Source organism: Lactuca saligna, chromosome 9 (assembly GCF_052625555.1).
Source record: "Lactuca saligna cultivar CGN05327 chromosome 9, ASM5262555v1, whole genome shotgun sequence".
Lineage (NCBI taxonomy): Eukaryota > Viridiplantae > Streptophyta > Magnoliopsida > Asterales > Asteraceae > Lactuca > Lactuca saligna.
The window spans coordinates 87337026-87360720 of NC_136425.1; the positions used below are offsets into that span (position 1 = coordinate 87337026).

Genomic DNA, 23695 nt, shown 5'->3' on the forward strand with positions numbered 1-23695 from the left:
GTCAAAAAGATCATTCCAAAGAAACAATAACAATATCATCCAAAAAAACCTAGCACCCTAAACCCTTGGTACATAAATCCATAACCGCTTAAGGAGTGAATATTTATGAACCAACCAACCTTTGATGAACAAAATCACAAATTAAGTTTGTGTTTATTCATGTTTTCATGTAACACGACTAAAAACGCAGTCTATTCGTATCAGGTCACATGCCACACATATTAACTACCCAACGTATCAAGTAACATGTCACATAGATTAATTACCTATCATGTTTGTGTTTGATACCCAAAGTACATTTACAATTCATGACATGTTTTTGTTTATCAAATTCGTATCAAGTAAATTCATGTCTAAATGCATACACAACATGTAAGACACAGATTTTCAGATCTAAATGGCACAAAAGTAGGCACTTCCAAGGTGGACAAAATCCAATATGCACTAATCTAAGTACTCATTAACCCTATTTATAACATTTTTGAGTGGGACAAGAATATATTTTTTTTGTCTCGCTAACTTACACACAACAAATGCAACACAAGTTGTTTTTTATTCTTGTTTGCCATGTCCTCCGTAAGCCTTTACATCATAACTAATCAAGCTCAAGTCTTTTATGGGAGATGGAAACAAACTTTTTCAAGCCTCATCAACATACATACATACATAGACATAGACATACACATACACATACACATACACATACACACAACATATAAGCAAATAGAATGTGAGATAAATATATAAATGAACACGAACAACCAAAATCCATTAACTACAAGTGTCATACTTTGATCAAAACACAAATTCCACATTTTTACCAAATACTTGATAGTATAAATCTAATTAGAATATCCTTCTGGCATGTTAGAAAATGCTTTGATCATACAACTGCATGCATCCAGCAGCTGCAAATACTCATCTGCTCCATCCACAAGGCACTGCATATGCATAAAATTCCATTTAATCCAAAAATTAAATAAATAAATAATTGAGTGATAATAATTAATAAACAAATAAATACCTTATCGGATTCACCCAGTTTCCTACATATTCTTGCTTTTTGTTCATCAGACACATCATCAGATTCAACCACCAAATCAAACAACTGAAATCACATTTACATCATACGAAAAAGATTCATTTGAGACACAACTCAACATATTAATCATCATATCACATTATGATTATGGTCAAAGTCAAAGTCAAAATGTTGACCTGGGAGAGAATCTGGCTGACTGGATACCCCTCTGCAATAATATTATTCACTTGTTTGTTTGCAGAGTCAAATGAACCACTTTTACAAGATCCAAGAAGACCCCCAACCACTTCCTGGGGTACAACCTGATGAATGTTTATCAATGAAAAAGACATAAATACCCTCCTCCTCCTCCTCCTCAACCTTATTGTTAGAAATAACCCTAGAAAGTTAAAAGTTAAAAGTTACCCCTGAAACACTAATCAAGTCCTTGGAAGAAATTGAAGATCCGAATAAACGAGCGGCTCCCTGTGAAAAAAATTGAAAAGTTTATTATTGTAATAACAATTTTTTATAATTATATTAAAAAAAATTGTAATCCTAATTACCTGTAAAAAGGTGATAGCCCTACGAAGATCTCCTTGAGATATGGAACTTAAGGTTGAGAGGGCCTATAAGTTATAACATATAAATAATAATTTATTATAAGTTATAACATGTAAATAATAATTCAAGAAGCTTAATTTAATAGCAAAAAGTGAACCTCAGAGTCCAAGTTAAGCCCTTCCTCATTGCATATATGTAGCACACGAGTGCTCATGATTTCTTCTGAAAGTGGCTTAAACCTAAACTTAGCACATCTAGAAGCAAGAGGTTCTATGATCCTGTATCATTTTGTAAAAAGAAATGGAAAACTGAAGATATAAAAACAAAAACAAAAAAAGGAGAAAGAGGAAGAGAAAGATGAAGTAGAGAACAAATGAAACCTGCTGATGTAATTGCATATGAAAAAGAATCTTGTTACTTTTGAATAGGTTTCCATAGTTCGACGTAAGGCATTCTGCAATATAAAGAACAACAGATTTGTTATTTATATAATTAGTTGTGTAAGTGTTAAATGATTAAAGAGGAAAAAGATAGAGAGAGTTGCCTGAGCATCTTCAGTCATGGAATCAGCCTCATCAAGGATGATGATCTTGAAAGGTGGACAAGGATAACCATAGCCCCTACATCAATATAAGCTACAAGGTTTAATCGAACTGAGGGTATGGATTATGATATGAGTTATGAGAAAGTCGAAGTCAATTGAAGTATCTTTGAGGCTATGAATTATCAACATATACCCTTGATGTCCAGAACCAACAGCAACTGCAGCGAAATTCTTGATTTTAGTTCGAACTACATTGATTCCACGCTCATCACTAGCATTCAGCTCAAGAACCCTAGATTTGTATAGTTCAGGACTGTAAAACAAAAAAAAAATAGCATTCAATAACAAGCGTATGTCTCTTCGGATAAAACTATTGTGTTGTATTTCTAATGCTACCTGTTTGTTTATCATCAAAAGGTAGGAGATGAGAAGATGAGTAGAAAGGAGGTAAAACAAAGAAGAAAGTTCGAATATAGGTACCCGTAGAGCTGGTGAGCAATGGCGAGAGCAGTGGTGGTTTTGCCGGTTCCAGGTGGGCCATAAAAGAGCATGTGTGGACACTGCACGAACAAATCAACTCAACTCAATAACAGAGATCAGGAAAAAACCCTAAACTCTTCTCTCCTTGATGTTCCATTAATTCGGAGAATGGAAATCTTGGGTTTTTAGTTTCAATGGTGTAATTGATGGGGAAACGAATATCAATTTCGAATTGAAATGAGTAAATAACCCCGTTTGAAAGTCATAGATTGATAAATCGGAATTTCTCTCGAAATTGAAATAGAAAACCCTAGAAAAAATTGTTTGATGATAGAAGCGGCTTTTACATTGGTGGTCTCGAGCGTGTTGGTGAGGACTCGGACAACTTCGTCTTGGTGAGCAACATCCTTAACTCGCCTGGGTCGGCTGAAATATTGATTTTACACACATACATACAACAAAACGTAAATCAACTGATGAGAAACAAAAAGGAAATGGAGATTAGGAGAAGTTTTGTTACTATTTCTCGACCCAAGGTTGAGAGCTCTGCAGCAATGGCGCCATCCCCTCTCGCACTCTTAAGTTTCCCGCGCTTTTGTTTTTGTTTTCAGGAGGAAGAGTGATGTTTATGAAGTGGTTCGGTTCTGATTATATACGGGTCACAGGGACGAACAATAAACCCTCCCTATGGTTTTGATTTCTTGCCCCCTTCGTCCTTCTGCAAGTTAGTAAAGGATTTTTGGGTATGTGGGTTTAAGATTAATGATTTTTGGTTCGATATTGTCTAAAATTTGTTAATTTTTTCAGATAAAATTGCAAAAACGTTCCACCTGTTTAGTCGGAAATTATCACTTTGATCCATCAATAATCCAAAATAGCAATTTCATTGCATGTTTGGTCAAAAAAAAAAAATCTTAAAAGACAGGATTTATCCCTTTCTATTTTTTTTTCCTTCTTCTTATATTTCTTAACTAAAAAAAATCTCATCTCCCCTTTCCTTCTATGTCCCAAAACCGGTAGTCAACATCTCTTGCAAAAGAGTTCCTTTATCTTCTTCACCTTTCTCTCACCATGAACAAACACCGTCGGAACCGCCATTTTGGTCGGAGATTGTATCAACCAGTGGCAACCTCTTTTCTTAACCTTGGTAGCTATCACTTTGTCATCGGCAACGTCGGCTTCTCTTAAGCTCCCCCTACCCCCACACACACATATACACGTACATTGTAGCACCTGGTTCCGGGTACGTGAGTTTTGCCTAAGTACTTTGTGTTTTTGGCCGTGGACTCGGCGAGTTGGAGGCCCGACTCGCCGAGTAGAGACGAGACTTTGGGGCGCGGTTAAGATGACGACTCGACGAGTCCATATTATGGACTCGGCGAGTCCGCGCTGTTTGATGAAACCCTAATTTCCAAGGGTTTGCACCCTATTTAAACGACCATGTGCGCCCCAACTTCGCCCCATTCACCCCCAGAAGCTCTCCATACGTTCTAGCTCTTGTTCTTGTGAGTTTGAGGCATTTTAGTGTGTGTTCTTGAAGATTTTGAGAATGAGGTGGAGTAGATCAAGAGGAAGGGAAGGAAGCCAAGCATCTTAGTGTCCTCTCAGTGATTTCTTTGAGGTAAAACTCGTTTTCCCCTGTCTCTATGCTTATAACTCCATTAAAGTCTTCCTTGAGCCCTTCCCCAAGCTTGTATCTGCATTATATTTCGTAATAAGTTGATTGGCCTCTAGATCTAGGCATGGTTGAGCTCCAGGAGCTCAGATCTACTACCTTTATGGACCCATGTTGCATGAAGACCTTAGATCTACTCTTTTGGTGCATTTTGAACCCTAAAACCCTAATGGATGAATATCTACACGTAAAATTGGAAACTTTACATGTTATTCGTGCTCTATGAACCCAGATCTATGAATGACATGGACTGTATTCGAGCATAATCGCGTATATGGCTCTTGCATGAAGCAGACTCGGCGAGTCGCTCATCTGACTCGGCGAGTCTAGTCGCGAGTCTTCGAGATTGTCCCCTTTTAGCTGTGTCGAGTTGTGTAGTGAGTCCAGGGTGGACTCGGTGAGTTGGAAGCCAAAACTCACCCATAAGGGAACTCGGGGAGTCGATGCCCCGACTCGGCGTGTTCAAGGCAATCTCCTTAGATCAAGATCAGACTCGGCGAGTTGTTCATACAACTCGGCGAGTCGCAGCATAAATTGTTCATCGGATGAAGATGAACTCGGCGAGTTGTTCATACAACTCGGCGAGTAGGATGAAGGACTTGAACAAAGTAAAATTTTGATATGCACTGTGAATAGAGTACGTGTTGCTGTTGGTGTTGGCGAGACATAGTGCAACATTGATGAGAAATGGTGCGGTAGTGGTTATGTTTTTCACTTGTTTGCTTTGTAGTTGGTAACAATTGGATTTTTAAATCTCGAAGCCAAACTATGATTTTGACTAATAGAATGAATACTATTCTTCATCTTTCTTACATTTGGTTACTTTGTTCTTGGGACATAAAAGGGAAATGGCATGATTTAAAAAGATGATGGTGGAAGTTGATATTGCTAATGTTGGTGATTTGTTATCATCAATATTATTTAAGTGTAATGGGATTACTTTGTTGACCAAAAGTGATCTTGATAAATATTAAACAAGTAAGGAAGATGTGGAGTACACACTTGTTTAAGTTTGATCAAGTTTACAAGGCACACTGTCATTTAGGGGCGAATCCCCTAAACGAACGGGGGTCCGGGAGCAGCGCCCCTAGGAGCGGGGTCCAAGGGGTGGCAGCGCATAATTTTTTTATATAGGGTATGTTGCTATATTAAAAATGCATCAGAAAATCGAATTTTCAGAGAACTGACCATTGTTTGACCCTTATCCAAACTTCCGTTTTTATGTCAGTTTTTATAGTTTTATGACAGTTTGAAACTGTCATATGACGGTTTTCAGACAAAGATCATAAAGTCGATTTTGGTCTCATTTTTTGGTACATACGTAACTATCATAAAAACATTTTAAATTCTTGTCTCTCTGAGTCTTATCCGATTAAAGAATATTAGGAGTACCACCCAAATGCTTTAAGTTGAAAGTGTTTTACACAATTCTCAGAATTTCAAGCCTTATTATACCCCAATTTCTAACAAAGATTAAAGCAATTCTGTGATCATGGCAAGTGGTGATTCTATGAAGGAAATGACAAGTACGTTTGAAAAACTAAACAAGTTTGAAGGGCAAGATTTTCGTAGATAGCAGAAGAAGATGAAGTTTCTCTTTACTACTCTGAAAGTGGTGTATGTTCTGAGTACACCCATGCCAGTCTTACCAAAATCCGTTGAAGATGAACCTTTGGAGGCAACAAGAAGAATATCAAAGTGGGAACATGATGATTACATATGTTGTGGGCATATTCTCAATGGTATGTCTGACTCTCTTTTTGATATCTATCAAAATTTCGAATCTACAAAAGAACTGCGGGATTCTCTTGAATCCAAGTACATGGCTGAAGATGCTTCTAGTAAGAAGTTTCTTGTTAGTAACTTTATGGGTTACAAGATGATTGACTGCAGGCCTGTTATGGAATAATTCTATGAAATGTTAAGGATTTTGGGATAGTTTGCTCAACACAATCTGAAAATAGATGAAGCTATTTTTGTGGCTGTGATCATTGACCAACTGCCCCCTTCCTGGAAGGATTTTAAACACAATTTGAAACACAACAAAGATGAATCTACTTTGACTCAACTTGGAAGCCATTTAAGGATTGAAGAGTCCATAAGGACTCAAGAACTTGATAACAATCCTAAAGGCAAGAACCATGTTGGTTCCTCTTCTGTGAACATGGTGGAAGGAGAAAGTTCAAAGAATCCCAAGAAGTCTAATGGAAAAAGGAAGTTTAAAGGAAAGGATGATAAGTCTTCCAACAAGAAGGCTAAGTTGGTTTGTTGGAATTGTAACAAACTGGATCACTTCAAGAAATATTGTTGTCTTCGCAAAGTTAACAAGGATGGTGCTGGAACAAGTGGATCCAAGGATCCAGAAAAGCAACAAGGATAGATTTTTGTTTTCATGCAAAATTCTAAATATATTTATGTGATTTCTGAAGCATTTTATGTGCAAGATGATAAAGTTGCATGGTAGGTTGATTTAGGATCAATAAGTCATGTTTGCAAAGATCTATATTGGTTTGAGGACTTTTAACCAATTGAAGATGGATCTGTTGTGAAGATCGGAAATGTTGCAACTGAACCAATCAAGGGCATAAGATCTGTTTTACTTACTTTTACTTCTAGGAAATGTTTGTGTTTGAACAATGTTTTATATATTTTACGAATTCGTAAGAATCTCGTGTCTGAAATTGTATTAAATAATTGTGGTTACAAACAAGTGTTAGAAATTGACAAGTATATCTTGTCAAGACATGGTTCGTTTATGGGATTTGGCTATATATGTAATGGAATGATTAGGCTTAATATTAATTATCCTTCTAGTGTTAATTTTGTTTGCATGGATTTTAGTAGTACTAGCAATAATTTTCATAAATCTGAATTATGGCATGCTAGACTAGGACACATTCATTACAAGAGATTAAAAGACATGTCTAAAATGAGTTTAATTCTTGTTTTTGATATGCAAAATAATGAAAATGTAAAATATGCATGCTAACTAAAATCACTAGACAACCTTTCAAAGATGATGTTATGGAAAGCAAGGTGTTGGATCTTATACATAGTGATTTAAGTGATTTCCATGCAACACCTTCCCTTGGAAACAAGAAGTATGGTGTTACTTTTATTGATGATGCATCTATATATTGTTATATATATATATATATATATATATATATATATATATATACACTACATTCTAAGGATGAAGCACTTGATAAATTTAAATTTTATAAACAACAAGTCGAGCTTCATAAAAATGAATTAATAAAAGTGTTGCGTATTGATAGAGATGGTGAGTATTATGATCCATTTTATTTTGAATCAAATGGAAATATACATCAAACCACAGCTCCATATACACCACAACAAAATGGTGTAGATGAAAGGAAGAATAGGACTTTGAAAGAAATGGCTAATTCCATGTTGTCATATTTTGGTTTAAGTGAAGGGTTTTGGGGTGAGGCAATGTTAACTGCATGTTACATCTTGAATAAAACTTTGGTGTAAAAAGGTACCAAATTTGAATTATCTCAAAGTTTGGGGTTGTAGAGCAGTTGTAAGGCTCACTAAACCCAAAAGGAAAACATTGAGTGAGAGAGGTATAGATTGTATCTTTATTGGATATGTTGAGCATTCCAAAGCATATAGATTCTATGTTTTAGAATCTAATGACTCTGTGTCTATGAACACAGTGATAGAGTCAAGATATGCTATCTTTGATGAAGAAAGATTTACGTCTATACCTAGACCAAGGGACATGATTCATCATTCTTCCAGCAAGAGTACTAATCAAGTTGAAGATGTTTCTGGTGGTACAAGTTTTGTACCTGAACCTAGGAAAAGCACCAGAGCTAGAAAAGCTAAGTCTATTGGATCTGATTTTCAACTACACTTAGTTGAAGGAACAAGGAATGAGATTATTTCTCAACATCAATATTGTTTTAATATTGAAGGGGATTCAAAGACTTTCAGTGCAGCTATGGCTTCTAGGGATGTTCATTTCTGGAAATAGGCAATTCATGATGAGATTGATTCTATCATGGATAACAATACTTGGGTATTGGCTGATTTACCTCCTGGTTGCAAGGCATTAGGATGTAAATGGATCAAAAAAAAAAAAATGAAGGTGGATGGCACAATTGATAAGTATAAAGCCAGATTGGTTATCTAAGGCTTTAGACAAAAGCAAGGCATTGATTTCTTTGATACTTATGCTCTTGTAGCCAAAATTTCTACTATTAGATTATTATTAGCTTTTGCAGCTATACATAATCTTGTGATTCACCAAATGGATGTGAAAACTGCATTCTTGAATGGTGACTTGGATGAGGAAATATACATGAAACAACCTGAAGGGTTTGTGATGCATGGAAATGAACACAAAGTGTGTAAGTTGAAGAAATCATTATATGGTTTGAAACAAGCACCAAAACAATGACATCAAAAGTTTGATGATGTTGTCTTGTCTAATGGTTTTGCATTAAACCAAGCTGAAAAGTGTGTATATAGCAAATTTGATACTTCTGGTAAAGGAGTCATGATTTCCTTATATGTAGATGATATGTTGATTTTTGGTACTGATTTAGAAGAAGTTGATAAAACCAAGAAATTCTTATCATCTGATTTTGATATGAAAGACATGGGGGAGGCTGAGGTAATTATTGGTATAAGAATTAGAAAAGAAAACAATGGGATTTCAATTTCTCAATCTCATTATATTGAGAAGATATTGAAAAAGTTTAACTTTGAGAATCGTTCTCCTGTTAGCACTCATATAGATCCTAGTCTTAAGCTTCTACCTTATAAAGGATCTCCAATGTCTCAACTAGAATACTCAAGGGCTATTGGTTGTCTAATGTATGCCATGATTAGTACCAAACCTGATATAACATATGTTGTGGGAAGGCTTAGTAGATATACTAGTAATCCTAGTTCATATCATTGGCAAGCTGTGAGTAGAGTATTCAAGTACTTGAAAGGGACCATGAATTATTGTTTAACTTATAGTGGATATCCTTTTGTTTTGGAAGGTTATTCAAATGCCAGTTGGATCAACAACTTAGAGGATCACTCCTCTACAAGTGGTTGGATGTTTCTTCTTGGAGGAGGTGCCATTTCTTGGGCATCTAAGAAACAGACTTGTATTACTAACTCAACCATGGAGTCTGAGTTTGTTGCATTGTCTGATGCTGGTAAAGAAGCTGAGTAGCTAAGGAATTTGATTTATGAAATTTCATTATGGCCCAAACCGATATCTACCATTTTTATCAGATGTAATAGTGCTGCAGCCTTAGCTAAGGCTTATAGTCAAGTGTACAATGGAAAGTCTAGACATTAAAGTGTTAGACATAGCATGATTTGTGAGCTCATCATGACTGGTGTGATATCTGTGGAGTTTGTAAGAACTCAGTTGAATTTAGCTGATCATCTAACCAAAGGGTTAGCAAGAGATCTTGTGCACAAGGCGACTGTAGGGATGGGTTTAAAGTCCACTTAAAATCTTTTATATTGAGATACCCAATTCCCATCTAATGTGATATTAGATGTTGAATTCAATGTGGAAAGCTTGATATTTGATCATTAGAACACATTATTATTAAAGGAGGTTGAATTTATATTCTTAATAGTTCTTTTGAAAAATTGCATTTGCAGGTGCAAGAATAAAAGGACTACCTATATAAACATGAAGTTTAGCTGCTTTAAGAAGTTAGAACTTGGTTTTGATATGCTTATTGAAGGATGGAACACAAGCTAGTAAAATATAGTGTAAACTTAGAACTTATGAGAATGTAAACTGTTGTGTGTATTATCTTCATGTATTCACTATGGATAGAAAGGGTTCAATCCTTAGTGACACCCTGATATTTGAATATTTGGATTGTGTAATATACTAAGGTGAAATTCAATCATCACGATATTTCATTTATGCATCAGTTAGTTGGTGTTATGTTCCATTTTAAGTTAATCAAGATTGCACTTAAATGGGGGAGGTTTGTTGGTGATTTGTTATCATCAATATTATTGAAGTGTAATGAGATTACTTTGTTGACCAAAAGTGCTATTGATAAATATTAAACAAGTAAGGAAGGTGTGAAGTACACACTTGTTTAAGTTTGATCAAGTTTTCAAAGTACAGTGTCATTTAGGGGCGAAACCCCTAAATGAACGGGGTTCCGGGGGCAGTGCCCCTGGGAGTGGGGTCCAAGGGGCAGCAGCCCCTAGCTGGGGTCGAGCTGCCAGGTCAGCACGATTTTATATATATATATATATATATATATATATATATATATATATATATATATATAGGGTATGTTGCTATATCAAATATGCATCAGAAAATTGGATTTTTAGAGAATTAACCATTGTTTTACCCTTATCCAAACTTCTGTTTTTATGTTACTTTTTATAGTTTTATGACAATTTGAAACTATCATATGATAGTTTTCAGACAAAAATCATAAAGTCGATTTTGGTTTCATTTTCTGGTATATACGAAACTATCATCAAAACACTTTAAATTCTTGTCTCTCTGAGTCCTATACGATTAAAGAATATTGAGAGTACCACCAAAATGCTTTAATCTGAAAGTGTTTTACACAATTCTCAGAATTCCAAACCTTACTATAACTCAATTTCTAACAGCTAATATGTTGTCAAGGAATTTAACAATATCATAAGTACATTATGCACCATTTTTGCCTGTAAAAGCAGAAACCTGGTTTAAATAAATAGTAATTATTATTATTAGTTTTTTGAAAAAAAATAAAAGAAATTAAAAAGGACAAAGAAGTCGTTTTAGGTGGCTCAAGGACCATTTGTGCATGTTTTAAAAACCTTAAAGAGCATATCCATAAAAAAAGGAAAAAATATTGAACATGTGATTTTGAATAAACATATTTATAGATATTGATCATATGATTTTAAACAAACATAGTTAACCATTTGGGTTGTGGTGATTTGGTAAAACATATTGAGGATATAGTAGAAAACCTATTGACTCATATTCAAATTCTAGCACCACTCAGCCCTTGTGGCTATAGAGGTTCACCTGCAGTGACTTCAGGATATATGAGACAAAACTTCATATTTACAGCGGAAGATTAGTTTGTGCGCGAAAACTAACCCATAAACCTTCGTTAGGCAAATTCCCTTTTAAAAAAAAAAAAAAAACGTTTTAGTTACTTGCTACCCATGAGTCTTATTTATTAATATATTTATTGTTTTAAAAAACAACCCAATACTGCGGCACAAACTTATGCATTTAATGCTCGATTTGTTTTCGTCCTTTATTCCACAGTCTATTGTTTTTTTTAATACTCATTTTTTTGTAACACGTGATATCCGACCTTTGATCACTAGATTTTCTTGCTAACAACAAAACAACCCCAGCTGTGATATAATATACAAACGTAAATCTTATCTATATGTTGTTGTGCAATTAGCATGACACGAGACTGGGACTAAACCTATCATTCAGTAAAGAGAATAATCATTTTTTCGTGAGAATGATACAAAGGAATGGGACTTAAAAGTCGTTATTGCCCATCTTCATTAAATAATAATAAAATTAATTCTAATAAATGTAACAAATGCTACATAATAAAAATTTTAATTATGTAAGGTTGTTTACACTACTCCAAAGTGATTAGGATTATAAGCAAAGAATAATTACACTTCAGAATAAAACACTTTGAAAGCAAACAAAAGAAGAAAAGAGGAATCATAGTCAAACATATTCTCAACCTATGTGGTTTCCTTTACTTGAGTATCCTCCTATCAGATTTATGCAGATCTCTGTTGATTCATTAAATACTATATTCAATCACATGAATCATGTTACTTGGAGATTCCTGGTTTACAAATGATGAAAAAAGTAAGGTTATATGCAACAAAATAGCAATCTACGTACTTTTATTACATCCTACTTTCAATTCTTCTTATTACACCATTCTAATTTCAAAATCTACTCAAATATAAAGCAATTTTCACTAGTATAACTAGATATATTTTTCAAAGTATAATGTCCAAGTAATAAAAGAAAGTTGGAAGTATAACAATACTATAACTAATTAGATATTTTAAAATACAATGCCTTACTAATAATAAAAAAATAAAAAATACAACACTATAATGGAAAGAAATAAAAGTGAGATGTAGTAATCAACTCTAATAGTTGAAAGTACTTGATAATTTTTAAATTATATAAAGAGTTCTACTACCTGAAGCAAGGAAGTTAATTCCTTAAATTATACCATCACTTTATTTCTATATAAACCCAACCACATTATAATTCCTTAACAACATAACACAACTAAAACCAAAACCTATCATTAAAAATGGAGTCATTCTCTAACTTTATGAAGGGCATCCCACCACTTACTACCGAAAAGAAGCCCTTAACACCCCCCACAAACCCAATACAACAACAACAAGAGCAGCAAAAGCAACCGATGGTGGGTCCCATACATAATCCAGTGCAGCAGCAGCACACCAGAAGCGAAGGAAACTCGATCTTTAGTGCATCTGATGACAATGTGATAATGAAGCAAGTTATCGATACTCATCTCCCTGATGGAACCGATGTTGATGTCAGACCTCTTCTTGATATCATACAAGACATCCTTCGACATGCTACCATCAATCCTGATCCTCTTTCATCGGTATTATTAATTACTATTTTTCACATCTATTAATCTAAAATTACATTTCTAATCATTTGTAGTTCATTTATCCGGGGTAGGGTCCACATACAAATGGAGATAAACCGAATGGTAAACCAAATCAGAACAATGCCATTATGATGCTCCATTCGCTTTCTCATATAATCGAAAAACTTGCTAGCGAGGTATAAAAACTCAATCTTTTACATATCCTTTAATGTCATTTTACATATATATCAACTCGTTTTATCAAAAACCATTTTTATTATCAACAAACAGCTAACTTTTCAACTGTGAGTAGTTTTTCAACTAATCCGTGGAATGTAATTTTATTTACAGATGGCGTTCAAGTGCTTAACGGTTACAGATGGACACACTACAGCCCTTGCGTTATTCCACACTGTCGGAAACTTCCATTGGGATGCGAAACTGGTGCTAACGCTAGCAGCTTTTGCACTCAACTATGGAGAATTCTGGCTTTTGGCTCAAATCTACTCATCGAATCAACTAGCAAAATCTATGGCAATCCTTAAACAAGTTCCAACAATCATGGAGCATACGGCTCCATTGAAACCTCGATTTGAAGCTCTTAAGAAACTAATCCATTCCATTCTGGAATTGACAATATGTATTGTCCAATTCAAAGAGCTTCCGTCTATGTACATAACTCCTGATATGCCAGCCATGTCATCAGCAATCAATACCATTCCGACAGCTGTCTACTGGAACATCAGAGGCATTATCACTTGTGCTACACAGATTGCTCACTTGACTAGCATGGGCCATGAGTAAATAAACTTTAACCCCATTTTACAAAATAACATTTATAATGTACATATATAGACCTATAAAGTTATGGGATTTCAGGTATGGGATTGCATCAACAGAGATGCAATCATGGGAACTATCGTCATTGACTTCAAAGATTGATCATATACATGACTTTCTCAGGCGACAGTTGGAGAATTGCAATCGTGTTGTTGGTATGCTACAGATTTATGTAAACATAAAAAAGATTCGATTATTTATATGTATATAGTAAAGGGTATCTTAAATCTTATTTGATTGATGCAGGAGACAAGAAGGAAATTGAATTCAGGAGGTCTTTCAATCAGCTGTTTGAAACAAGCCATATGGATAACATGAAAATCCTTAAAATCTTGATTAATCCAAGGGATGATATACAACCACTCTTCGATGGCAATACAAAGATGAAGGTATACTATCAACACTTTCAATATTTGTGATTTTGTTATTTGAGGAGGACATTTACGTCTTTTCCACACACAGGTTAGTCTAGAAGTCCTGAGGAGGAGGAACGTGTTGTTGTTGATATCAGGGCTAGACATGTCTCGTGAGGAGCTTTCAATTCTTGAAGATATTTACAACGAGTCTCGCATTCACGGATCAAGAACGAATGCTCTTTATGAAGTCGTGTGGATGCCCATTGTGGACCCCTCTGTAAACTACACCATTGAAATGGACACGAAATTCGAGGAGATGAAGGTGAAAATGCCATGGTACTCTGTATCCCACCCTTCAATAATAGACAAGGTGGTTATCAGGTCCATAGAGGACAGGTGGCACTTTAGGAAAAGGCCTATACTAGTGGTGTTGGACCCACAAGGAAAGGAGTTGAGCCCTAATGCAATCCACATGATGTGGATTTGGGGCAGCAATGCCTTCCCTTTCACCAGCATGAAAGAAGAATTGTTATGGAGGGATGAGACGTGGAGGCTAGAGTTGCTCGTTAGTGGCATGGACCCCACCATAGATAATTGGGTGAGTTAATTCTTTAAAATAATAGTAATTTTTTTCTAATATTATTAATTTTATGTGATGAATGGGTGTAAATGTGTAACGTATTTTTTTAGATAAGAGAAGACAAATACATATTCTTGTTTGGAGGTGATGATATCGAGTGGATACGCAAATTCACAACCACAGCTCGGGCAATGGCGACTGCTGCCCGAATCCCATTAGAGATGGCGTATGTTGGAAAAAGCAAGAAAAAGGAAAGCGTACGTAGGGCTGTTGCTACCATTAATGTGGAGAAGCTTAGCTACAGCTGGCAAGATCCAACCCTAATGTGGTTCTTCTGGACGCGTTTAGAAAGCATGTTGTACTCCAAGATTCAATTAAAGAAGGCTGATGATCAAGACCCCATGATGCAACAGATCAAGAAACTTCTAAGCTATGACAAAGATGGATCATGGGCTTTGTTGTGTAGAGGGTCAAAGATTCTGACTAATGGACATGGAACCACTATGATGCAAACACCATCTGACTTTGATTTGTGGAAGAAAGATATTGGAACAAAGGGGTTTGATTTGTCGTTTATGGAGTATCATGATAAGCTTCATGTTGCAGCGAATAATTGTTGTAGATTTGAGTTTCCAGTTGCAGCAGGTAGAGTCCCTGATGGGATGCGGTGCCCTGAGTGTCATCGTGTCATGGAGAAACACATTGCTTTTCTTTGTTGCCATGATCAAGAAGGCCTACTTGAACTCGATTGAGAATTATCTACATACAACTATGGAACTACCAATCACAAGGGTTCTGACCATGAGTGTTCTTGATCCTTTGAATAAATGAGTGTACTATGTTTGTTTGTTTCCTATAAATTTTAATACACATTGAGGAATAAATTTCGATCAATAAGTTTCAAGCCTGAATAGCTATTGATGTAGGAAAACAGTTTACATAAGAGTATATCTACTAATTTGAACAATTGCTATCGGTAGAAGTATGATCAATACCATGTGCACCCAAAAAACCCTTTTTTAAAAATATGAAGACACAAAATTTTCAAGTTTTGTTCTTGCTTGATTGGCAGTTGATGCCACGAAATGGGTTTACCTTTCCAAAGCTCTCCAAAAATCATTGGAAGTAATGCCTAATCAACTCAGTGAAATGATTTAGTTAGAGCAAAATATATTAGTAGATAAAATTATAGACAAGATAAAATTGTAAGAATGGTCATGATGTGACGTGTTAGAACTAACAACTTTGATCCAAAATGAGTTTAGCTTGCAAGGATAGATTAATAATTTCGTTTTATTGCGAGTTTAATCCAATTTTCTATTAACTTTTTTATATTGATGGATTTGCTCCTTATTATTTTATTTTTTATTTTTCTTTTATTACAACAATTAAACAACAAAAAACAATTAAAAATGAAACAAAAATAAAATATCTCTCTCTCTCTCTCTCTCTCTCTCTCTCTATATATATATATATATATATATATATATATATATATATATATATATATATATATATATATATATATATATATATATGAACACACAAAAGATAATAAAAAATCTAGCATACAAGAACACATAAAAAATATGAATTTCCTAAATCCTAAACTTGGAACCATGAAAGAGATCGAGTTCAATGGTTTAGAATGGAACTCCAAATATACACAAATCCAAATACACACACAAAAATACAAAGATCTGCATATTTGGGATGTGAAGCAGAGTATAAATCGTCATCTGAACATGTGAATTCTTTGCTTCTCCGTCTTCAAGATCTGTTGAGTCGGCATCGTGTCTCTCCTCTGGCGACACCGTCTTCAAGATCTGATGAGCATCAAGGGGTGACGACAAGAAAACTCTAAATGTTCAGATCTCGATGATGGTTAAGGATGATAAATCTTCTTCTTCGGCATGAGGATTTTCATCTGAAACCCTAAATGACAGCTGAAACCCTAAAAACTAAAAGGGTGGCAACTGAAACCCTAAATACAAGCACCCACCACTATAAACAAAATTACATTTAGTGGCACAAGTTTTTAGTGACATATTATTCTTTGTGCCACTATATTATACTTTTTATGGCACATATTTTTTTTGTGTCACCTTTTGCCTCTATTTTCATTTTCCTCTTATTCCAAAAAAAAGAAAAAAGCTTTCCGCCATCCTAAATTCAATTCATTTTCATTTTAAACTATTTGTTTCCCTCTAATCCTAAAATTTTCGACCTAATTTCCCTCCACCTCGACACCTTTTGTTCCTAATTTTATCCAACTGCAAGTTCATTTCATTCGGAAGAGAATTGTGATGTTTCTTCCTAATCATTTAGGCGTGAAATCTAACCTAGTTTCATCGATCGCTTCCATACCTTGTTGTCTGTAGCATCCGGATTTTTAGGGTTATTATTGTGCAAGTTAATTTTGTGATTAGAGGAGAGACTCGACGAGTTGAGGGTCCAACTCGCCGAGTCAAGCCGGGTTTTTCTCGCGGGTTTAATGGGTGGACTCGAAGAGTCCGAGGAGGGACTCGCTGAGTAGGTGCTAGGTAGAGAGACCCTAAATTCTGGGGTTTGGGACCTATTTAAAGGCACATATAACCTCCTTGGCCCCTCCCCACTAGAGTTTTCGTTCCTTGAGAGAAACCCTAGAGTGATTGGTGATCTAGAGAAGAAAATGGCTTATTGGAGGTTGATTCTTGGAAAGGAGGAACAAGGGTGTTGCAAGGATCTCAGAGGAGAGTTAGAAGATCAGTTTCATCTTCATTGCAAGCTCCAGATCTGGTATGAGCTCTTCCCTTCCTTGTTTTGTATGGATTTCCTTGATTGATTAAGTTAGGGCTTAGATCACCATTTAGATAGGGTTGTGGGTGCATCCAAACCCTTTTTCAAGTCATGTGTAGATCTGGACCTTGTGAGGTCCAGGGAACCAGAAAGTAGGTAGCCATGAAAGAGCTGTTTGGGAGTTTTGAAGCTATGGAGCTTCAATGGAGTCCAAATGGTGTATTGAGAAAAAGACACAATACATGAGCCTCAAGCTCAAACCTTTACGTGACTATTGGGTAGTGGGAGGTTAGATCTATAAGCGTAGGTTGCAGATCTGACCTTAGATGGCAGAATGAGCAATCTGTAGGAGCCAACTCGCCGAGTCCATGAGGTGACTCGACGAGTTATAGCGGGTTTGACCAAGTAGCCTTAACCTAGTGTTGGCTTACCGAGTTTGGGGTCAACTCGGCGAGCTGAGTGAGACTCGAGTAAAGTTCTGATAATGCAAGAGGACTCGATGAGTCGCAAGGATGCACTCGACGAGTAGGGTCAAGTGTGGATTGTTGACTTGAGTTGACTTCTTTTGACTTTGGGGTTTTTATCAATATAAGTAATGGGGACCTCAGAGGGGTAAAATGGTCTTTTACCCACTTCCTGATTAGAGAGGGAAAGAGTAATCGTCGGTTTAATTAGAGTTGAGATTACGAGTGTTAATTAGAGATATTGCCTTATGTATTAGGCGGCGACGAGTTCGAGATTCAAGAGTGTCACACCCCGAAACCGATGGCGGAATCGTTCCGGGGCGGAGGACGTCATGTAAAGTATCACAACCAATATACATAGTAAGCATAGTAAACACAAAACATTACATTACATAGGAATAATTACATTTGTTTGAAAGTAAAGAAATACATGTTTTATCTATACATTAGTATAACAAAAGTGAAGACGAGACTTCTAAAATACTCCGTCTTCTCCAAAAGATCATGGGATACCTGTCTAACGAGGACCTAAGAATACAAGCAGTTTTAAAAATATCAACATAAAGCTGGTGAGTTCATAAGCGGTTTGTTTCTGTAAAAAGTGCAAGTTTCCTTTGGTTTTCTGTAAAAGTTGTTATCCAAGAAAATCCCATATTTTTTTATATGAAAAGTTGAGTTATCCGTTTGTTACACAATCTGGTTATGAACAGTTCAATTATCCCAGGAAAAACCCTTATTTTCCTTAAAAGTTTGTAGTTGGTTATCGATTTGGAATGCAGTGTACAAGTATCTACCATACTTATAATGTTTGTGTGAAGTTTCCTGAAAGCCTGGTTATCCTTGAAAAGTATGTTCGTTTTAACACATATATAAAACTATTGTGTGGGAAGTAAGCTAATTCTTAAGGTTATTAGCTTACTAACTTCATTATTACCAACAAGTAAATCCCTGTTATCTAAATTGCAAGTTCCATAACCATACGATAGACTAGATATGGTAATAAGAAGTCCAATATCATTTTATGACTTTTGTCACCCGTAGACCTGCCGATCCCACTGTAGCTAGCAGCAAGGTGCGGGGTAGTCAGCCCCGTATAGATCTATACACTCAAGTCACGCTCTCTGTCCATGAGATTCTAGTTACAGGGGCGGTCCTCCACTCGCGTATCTCTGTGGAGTGTTTCAGAGGACGTGTCTCCAATTTTTAAGATTAACAAATTTACAAGTAATAATGTGAAAAATCCTGTTTTAAGTTCTAGTTACAAAGGGGGTCTTCCACTCGCGTATCTCTGTGGAGTGTTACTGAGGACGTATCTAAAGTTCTAAATTAATGATTTTAACAGTAATGAAGTGGAAAATCATTTGTGAAATATACAATATAACACTATATAATGAGATTTGCAATTAGTTTGAAAACTAACTCTGCAAGTCAAACGGTTGGTTAATACGGTTTTCATTGTTAAAAGCATACGGAATATGAAACATTTCAAATGAAATAATAAGTTTGAGTACAAGATTTCCTTGTACTTTTGCTTGTATTCCCCCCCCCCCCCCCCCTGAAAACATTGAAAACACAGAAAAAGGTGTAGGGGTATGAACTCACAGTCGAGAAATGTGCCGGTTAGGATGCTAAGTGTCAATTTGGGGCTTGAATACACACGAGGTTCCTATGTAATATGAAGAGATACATAATTGTATCTAATTAGATTTTGAACCACTAATTAATTAAGATAGTACACTCCGAGAGGCGAAAACACTTTATTTCAAGTGTTAGAAGTGATCCGGGTAGCATTTAAGGAGGTGTAAGGCCTATATATGGAGTTTGCTCTTCACGAGTAAACTCCTAGGGGAGATAACGGCCCATAGAGCATATCCCCACGAGTTTACAGTCGTAAACTCATGGGTGGTGTGTTCTTGGATGTTTAAAGGTCTTACATTGCACAAGGGAAGGTTCTAGGGTTGATTCCATGGCTTAGGAAGTGATCGGGACTTGAAATGACTTTGGAAAAAGGGTTTACGGTTCTTGAAGGACACTTAGGGAGTTTAATGTCATAAACACATGAGTTTACGGCCGTAAACTCATGCTTGGTCCATTCTTCATGTGTTTTGGTGGTTGTAGGTTAAGCATGCAAAGTTCTAGACCAAATATAAGCCATGTCAGGTGTTAAGGGCACTTAAACACCCTTTGGAGGTGTTTATGGTTTTGGGAGACCTTCCCAAACCGTAAACTCAAGTGTGGCTCATTTGTTCATGTTTTGGTGCATCACATGAAGGAATACAAGGTTCTAGGTACTCATGTAAGCTTTTGGAGGTGTTTCACGGGCAATTTAACACCTTAAAAGGTGTTTAAGTTCTATGAAGGAGTGTTTACGGTCCAAGAATGTTCTTGGGCTGTAAACTCATGTTTACTACCCAAAAGACAAGGTTTTGGTGTTCTAGGCTCGTACATGCAAGTCCTTAAGTCATATCTAAGCACTAGAAGGGACTTGGAAGGGTTTTGGGGCTTCAAAACCCCTTTATAGGAGTTTACGGTTTTAGGAGATGTTCCCCAACCATAAAGACAAGTTTTTGAGATTTTTGGATAGTTTAAACACATATTTTCATGCTTAACAAGTTAAACAACAAGTTAGGATAGATCACTTACGATTTTTGGAGCTTGAAGGGGCGTTTTTGGATCAAAACTCAAGTTTTAGAGAGAGAGTAGAGAGAGAAAGTTATGAGGAGGTGGGAAAAAGCTTAAATGAAGGTCACTCATCCTTTATATAAGGCTTGAGTTTGTGGCCCGGTGGAAATCTACCCGATACCGACTTGAAATAGGGTTTATGGTCGTACCCGATTAAGTTGTCGTAACCCGACTTAGTCGTAACTAAAAATTTTCCAGTTGAATATCGAGAATGTTTTCACCTGTTTCTAATGTGTTTGGACACTCATGAGGTCATAATAAAAGTCTCAATTAATTAACTTAATCAAAAAGTTAACGGAAAAATTGAAATACAAACGGTTTTATTAACTGGAACGCGTTATAGTGACAGAAAATTTTCGGATTGTCACATTACCCCCCCCCCCCCCCCGCGCACATTAGAGGGAATTTTGTCCCGAAATTTAGAATTTAAGATATAAATCATAGATTTGGAAAGAGATGCGGATATTTCTGTTTCATCGAGTCTTCGTGCTCCGAAGTGAATTCGGGTCCCCGCTTGGCATTCCAGCGAAACTTCACTATCGGGATACGGCTTTGTTTCATACGTTTGATCTCTCGATCCATGATTTCGATTGGTTCTTCCACAAAGTTCAGACTTTCGTTGATCTCGATCTCATCAAGAGGGATCATGAGGGTTTCATCAGATAAACACTTTTTAAGATTAGAGACGTGGAAGACAGGATGGATGTTGTTAAATTCTTGAGGTAGTCGGAGTTTATAGGCTACAGGACCGATCCTAGCGAGGATTTCGAAAGGTCCTATGTACCTCGGGTTAAGTTTTCCGCGCTTTCCAAAGCATATCATGCCTTTCCAGGGTGAGACCTTCAATAGGACACGATCTCCTACCTGAAATTCTAAGGGTTTTCGTCGTTTATCAACGTAACTCTTTTGTCTGTCTTGTGAAGCTTTCAGTTGTTCTCGGATCTGGATGATTTTCTCGGTGGTTTCGCGGATGATTGTAGGACCAGTGAGAGCACTATTGGGGACTCGACTCTTGGCTAGCTGCGTGTCCCCTACCTCGGCCCAACACAGAGGGGATCTGCACTTGCGACCGTAGAGGGCTTCGAACGGGGCAGCCTTGATACTGTGTGGTAGCTGTTGTTATACAAGAACTCGATGACACATGCTCTCAACATGTCTTCCAGGGTTTGGATAGTTCTCTCACTCTGTCTGTTAGTCTGAGGATGATAAGTTGTACTCATATTCAGCTTTGTTCCAAGAGCTTTTTGAAGGGACTGCCAAAATCTTGAAGTAAATCTGCTATCTCGATCAGAGATAATGGACGTAGGCACACTGTGCAGTCGGACTATCTCTTAGATGTAGGCTCGTGTAAGTCTTTCCATCTTGAATGATTCTTTGATAGGTAGGAAGTGAGTGGATTTTGTTAAACGATCGACAATTACCCATATGGTATCGTACCCACTCGGAGATCTAGGTAATTTGGTGATGAAATCCATGGTAATCATCTCCCATTTCCACTCAGGTATCTCGGGCTGCTGGAGCAGACCCGAGGGTTTCTGGTATTCAACCTTCACCTTGGCGCAACTCAAACACTTGCCCACAAATGTAGCGATTACGACCTTCATGTTTGGCCACCAGTATAGCTTCTTGAGATCCAGGTACATCTTATCCGAACCTGGGTGAACAGAGTATCTGGTCTTGTGAGCTTCGTTCATAACAACCTCTCTGAACCCTCCGAACTTTGGGGTCCAGATTCGATCCATGAAACAATAGACCCCGTCACCTATGATCTCAAGTTTCTCATCCATTCCCCTCAAGGCTTCATTCAACACATTCTCTGGTTTTAGGGCTTCCAACTGGGCTTCTCGGATCTATATGGATAAGTGGGAATGTATGGTCATCGTTAATGTCTTCGCCTTGTTGCTTGAGTTTTCCTTTCGGCTAAGGGTATCTGCTACCACATTGGCCTTCCCAGGATGGTAGCGGATTTCGCACTCATAGTCACTGAGTAGTTCTACCCATCACCGCTTCCTCATGTTTAAGTCTTTCTGATCGAAGATATGTTGCAAGCTTTTATGGTCGGTGAAAATCGTTCACTTAGTTCCGTAGAGATAATGTCTCCAAATCTTTAGTGCGAAGACCACTGCTCCTAGCTACAGGTCATGAGTCGTGTAGTTAACTTCATGTGCCTTTAGCTGTCTTGAGGCATAAGCAATAACTTTTCCTCTCTGCATAAGCACACAGCCTAAACCCTGATTGGACGCATCGCAATAGACAACGAAATCCTCTGTTCCTTCGGGCAGGGACAGGATAGGTGCGCTGCACAGGGCTCGCTTCAATGTTTGGAATGCGGTGTCTTGTTTCTCATTCCAACAAAATGGTACACCTTTCTGTGTCAGAGTGGTTAGGGGTTTGGCGATTCTGGAAAAATTCTGGATGAACCTACGGTAGTTGCCAGCGAGACCTAAGAATTGACAGATTTCTGTGGGTGTCTTCGGTGCCGACCAATTCTCTATCGCCTTGATTTTGGATGGGTCCATGTGTATAACCTCCTCGCTTACCACGTGACCAAGGAAAGCTACCTTCCGAATCCAGAATTCGCACTTGGAGAATTTCGCGTATAGCTTCTCCGTTCTAAGAGTTTGCAACACTAACCTCAAGTGTTGTTTGTGATCTTCTTTGCTTCGGGAATAGACAAGTATGTCGTCAATGAACACAATTACGAACTTGTCCAGAAAGAGGCGACACACCCAGTTCATCAAGTCCATGAACACAGTCGGTGCATTGGTTAAGCCGAAGGCGTCACTACGAACTCGTAGTGACCATATCGAGTCCTGAATGCTGTCTTTTAAACATTATTCTTGTGAACTCGAAGCTGATGGTACCTTGATCTAAGGTCTATCTTTGAGAAGTAACTGGATCCTTGAAGTTGATCGAAAAGGTCGTCTATTCGAGGAAGCAGATAACGTTTTTGACGGTCAATTTGTTCAACTCACAGTAGTCCATACACATTCGAAAAGATCCATCTTTCTTCTTCACAAATAATATCGGGGCTCCCCAAGGCGAGGAACTCGGTATGATGAACCCTTT

At 37.0% G+C, this 23695-nt stretch overlaps 2 protein-coding genes across 2 annotated transcripts; one reads left to right on the forward strand and one right to left on the reverse strand.

Moving 5' to 3' along the window:
* Window positions 1–716: 716 nt before the first annotated feature.
* On the reverse strand, window positions 717–3306 carry EMB1968 (ATPase family associated with various cellular activities (AAA)). The gene is made up of 12 exons (XM_078972226.1): window positions 3130–3306; window positions 2957–3035; window positions 2610–2689; window positions 2323–2442; window positions 2130–2205; window positions 1966–2039; window positions 1743–1863; window positions 1588–1650; window positions 1448–1507; window positions 1219–1344; window positions 1025–1108; window positions 717–941 (listed from the first exon to the last, which is right to left on the reverse strand). The coding sequence occupies exons 1-12, from the start codon at window positions 3171–3173 to the stop codon at window positions 843–845; spliced, it is 1026 nt and encodes a 341-aa protein (XP_078828352.1). The 5' UTR covers window positions 3174–3306; the 3' UTR covers window positions 717–842.
* A 9284-nt stretch (window positions 3307–12590) lies between these two features.
* LOC145018493 (protein SIEVE ELEMENT OCCLUSION B-like) lies at window positions 12591–15599 on the forward strand. Its single transcript, XM_078976377.1, has 7 exons — window positions 12591–12938; window positions 13019–13123; window positions 13278–13726; window positions 13806–13921; window positions 14013–14155; window positions 14229–14720; window positions 14813–15599. Exons 1-7 carry the CDS (start codon window positions 12615–12617, stop codon window positions 15452–15454), a joined length of 2271 nt encoding a protein of 756 aa, XP_078832503.1. The 5' UTR covers window positions 12591–12614; the 3' UTR covers window positions 15455–15599.
* Window positions 15600–23695: the final 8096 nt, after the last annotated feature.